Here is a 3,638-nt window from a genome sequence, read left to right as displayed (position 1 = left end):
CGGCGCCGGTTCTTAGGACGGTTGTTGTCGGCGCCGGTTCTTAGGACGGTTGTTGACGGCGCCGGTTCTTAGGACGGTTGTTGACGGCGCCGGTTCTTAGGACGGTTGTTGACGGCGCCGGTACTGAACCGCCTTCTATATATGGAGAGAATCCCCACATTAATAATTGCGTCAGTCACCGGTAGGCGATAGCGGGCATGCCGCAGAGTGCAGTGATCCAAAGCAGCCAGTCAGAGTTCAGTTTACTGAAGCCAGACCGGTATATGAAGGATCCTGATTGGTTGTTGTGGCTCCTGCGGTTTGCCTTGTGTGCGGTTTTATGTCGGGGCCAAATAAGCTTCATAGAGATGCTGTTGGAGCGGAGACTTCAATGACCGGAGCCGGCTGCAGCATCTCATCTTCTTACTTGCTGCAATGTTACAGACTGATCACTGGGGGAGGGGGAGACCGAGGAAATGCTTCCTCCTGCCTGCAGCAGACTGATGACATCATCTCAGCCTAGGCAAAGTCACTGATTGGAGCTTAAGGACGGCCTTGTAATAATAAAAGTTTTGGGTTCCCTAACAAGAGGGGGGAATTACAGCTATCCTGTTGCTTGTCCCAAATAGTGCAAAAATAACATCCTGTCCATCTCACTGTTTGAGAGATTTCCACTCACTTCCTGTCATGGTGACCACCAATCAATGGAGGCCCAGACAGCATTAAAAACTTCTTAATCTTCACCCCCTTCTTCCAAATCAAAACAAAAAGGGCTCTATTTTTAGACCATTTGCAGGGCCGAATGTCTGTGAACGTTCTCTCCGTGTGAATGTACGCCAAAACGAACGTTCTGTACTTTCTTTACAAGTGAAATGAGTTTTCGAATGTTTTCATGTAATATCACATTATGGCCACTGGGTGGTGCTAAAGGAGTACAGGAAATAAGTATTTATAGTCTGAGCGCCATCTGGTGGCCACAATGGGATATCACATGAAAACGCTAGAAAATTCAGAAAGAACTGCAGAACGTTCGTCTCGGCGTATATTCGCACAGAGCGAGCATTCACAGAACTTTGACCCTTTACCATTTCACCGTTCCTGGAATGAAGATATTTATATTATTTTAGGTGTTGGGGACACTGTGATCAGATCGATCTTGTAGAGGACGCTCGTGATACTGCGTAGCACACCATCCGTGTCACTGCAGCGCTGTGGTGGTTCTGATTGTGGCGCGGCTCCACTCGGTTATAATCTGGATGGCGGATTCCGTGTGTGTGTCAGTGACGGGAAAGGAGCTGCTGGTAAATTATTCAGGAACAGCTGTCACCGCACCGGGAATCCCAGGAAAGAACTTCAATATTTTGATCAGCCGATCACGTTCAGGGAAAACACGGCAGCAGACTGATTCACGGCGGCGGTGGCGGTTTGTGCTGCAGCTTGCCGTGCGTCGGGATTTTGTACTGAGCCGCATTCCACGTAGCTCCGGGTGAGACCATTTTCATCGAAACATTCACCTATGTGCGGCGTGTTACCGGAGACGGTAAAATGAATGGTGAGGGTCGCCGTCAAATGCCAACCATGTGACCAGATCTAATTCTGAATTTCTCAGGTATATCTGCTCCCCCCACCTCCTGTTGATGGGAATCATACTGCCAAGAGGTTTTTATGACCGAGACAACACAGGACACAACCGGTAGTGGACAGGTCAGGAGATATAGGAGTGTACCTGAGGCTGCATGGAGTCACAAGGGTTGGGGGGGGCGGGGGGCACAGGATACTCCGGATGCTCTGGGTTCAATGGGTGACACAGAAAACATAGGAGACGCTGAGGTCACTGGAGACAGAGGAACATAGTGGTCACTAAAGGCACAGGTGATCCCTGGAGACAATAGGGTAACTGTAGTGTGCAGGGGTCACTGGAGTAGAGGAGCGCACAGGGGTGGCTGGAGGCAGAGGAGCGCACAGGGGTCGCTGGAGGCACGGGAGCGCAGGGGGTCACTGGAGGCTCAGGAGTGCAGGGGGTCACTGGAGGCACAGGGGCGAACTAAAAAGGCTTTTTACATTTTTGTGGAGTTGCCCTTTAAGTCGGGTCTGATTCCTTTACATAGTTACATAGTATTTGAGGTTGAATAAAGACATTAGTCCATCTCTCTAATGTTGTTACATTGTAGACAGACTATCTTCTGCAGGTTCCATTCCTCCAGGTGTGGCAATAGTCTCGCTCCTCATCGGCTAGAGATGGAATATTTCAGTCGCCCTTCAGATAAGGAAAAAAGAATTTCATTTACACAGCACTTCACCCCCCGAGGGAGATCACAGATACGGCGGGACGTACAACGGCGCACACTTCAACACCTGAATTGTGTTAGGACACGACTCATAAAAATACTGGAGGCATGAGCTGGCGGTCCTTATCTGGGTTCCGCCTCCTAACCAGTAAATACGCCGCTGCTATCTGCTGGCACGGCTTCACCTAGAGAGCAGAGAGCGACGCGACACGCACACATTAACCGCCGGACAAACACTTCCAATCCCTTTACTAGACGATATCACTGCTCCCCGGTGAATAGCTCCATACCAATATACACTATATTGGGACGCCCCTCCCCCTCCAAATCATTGCATTCGGGCGTTCCATGAATGCGGCAAAGGGCGGAGCCAACCCAATACTGGACCCTACGGACTAAGACGCCATTAAAGTTCATGTGCGTATAAAGGCGTCCCAATACTTCTGGCAATATAGTGAATATTACACTATAATTATCTGAAGATTGAAGCTCCTCACTAATGTTAGAGTCCAGATCCAATTTTATTCCAATAGAGGGTCAGGTACAAGATCAAAAGAGGAAGCCATCGCGATTTGGGTTCCAGACTCGCCCCCCTTCATGAGGGTTTAAGGACAGGAAACAATGTATATGGACTCGGCATTGAGGATACTATGACCAGTATAGCACCGGGCACAGGACTGGTCAGCAGCTGGTTTGGCTTCCAATCCCATACACATTGTTTCCTATCCTGATGAAGGGGGCAGCATTGGATCCCCAAACCTGTCGGCTCCCTCCTTGGCTTTTCTACCTGACCCTACGTTGGGATAATAATGTATCTGGACTGTTCATTTATGGTGTGGAACTTCAGTCCTAGATCCGTTATTTTCCATTACCAACCAAAGAATCTCTGGGAATCCTCCGGTGTGTGGAAGCTGCCGGTCCAGTGACCTGAACGAATATCATTATTATACTATTGGATAGAACCGCCTGAAGGACAACCTCCGGGCCCAGCGCTACCTATCCACTTTCTGTGATCACGACCTGTAGCCTCTTAGTTCCCGCCACTCCTCCCCTGGAGCACGCTACTACTTCAGGGCCGCCATAGTACAGGAATTGTAATCCATTTAGTTTGGATCAGATCTGTTCCTAAAGAAGATTTATCTTGTTTGCAGAGAGCTTAGTTGTGAATGTCCCGGGAAGTGGGATTGCGCTACCAGTAAATAGTCATATATAACTGTAACTATAATATATATATCAATGACATTGAACTAAGGTGAGCTGCATTTCAGCACCAAAGCCTCACCCCAACTGTGAAGCATGGTGGAGAAAATATAACAGAGCATTGTCTTTACAATGGGGGGGGGGGGGGGGGCGTTGTTTTTTTTTTGTGGA

General features: G+C 48.9%; 1 protein-coding gene across 1 annotated transcript in view; it reads left to right on the top strand.

Annotated features, from left to right (window-relative positions):
• Window positions 1-3,638, top strand: part of LOC108799228 (forkhead box protein N3-like) — a 60,042-nt gene that overhangs the window by 52,326 nt on the left and 4,078 nt on the right. Inside the window, exon 5 of the mRNA XM_018571060.1 lies at window positions 1,165-1,465. Coding sequence (XP_018426562.1) covers window positions 1,165-1,465 — 301 coding nt within the window. The remainder of the gene's footprint in view (window positions 1-1,164; window positions 1,466-3,638) is intronic.

Source organism: Nanorana parkeri, unplaced genomic scaffold (assembly GCF_000935625.1).
Source record: "Nanorana parkeri isolate BGI_ZX_2015 unplaced genomic scaffold, ASM93562v1 scaffold1664, whole genome shotgun sequence".
NCBI lineage: Eukaryota > Metazoa > Chordata > Amphibia > Anura > Dicroglossidae > Nanorana > Nanorana parkeri.
This window is presented reverse-complemented; position numbering and strand designations above follow the sequence as displayed.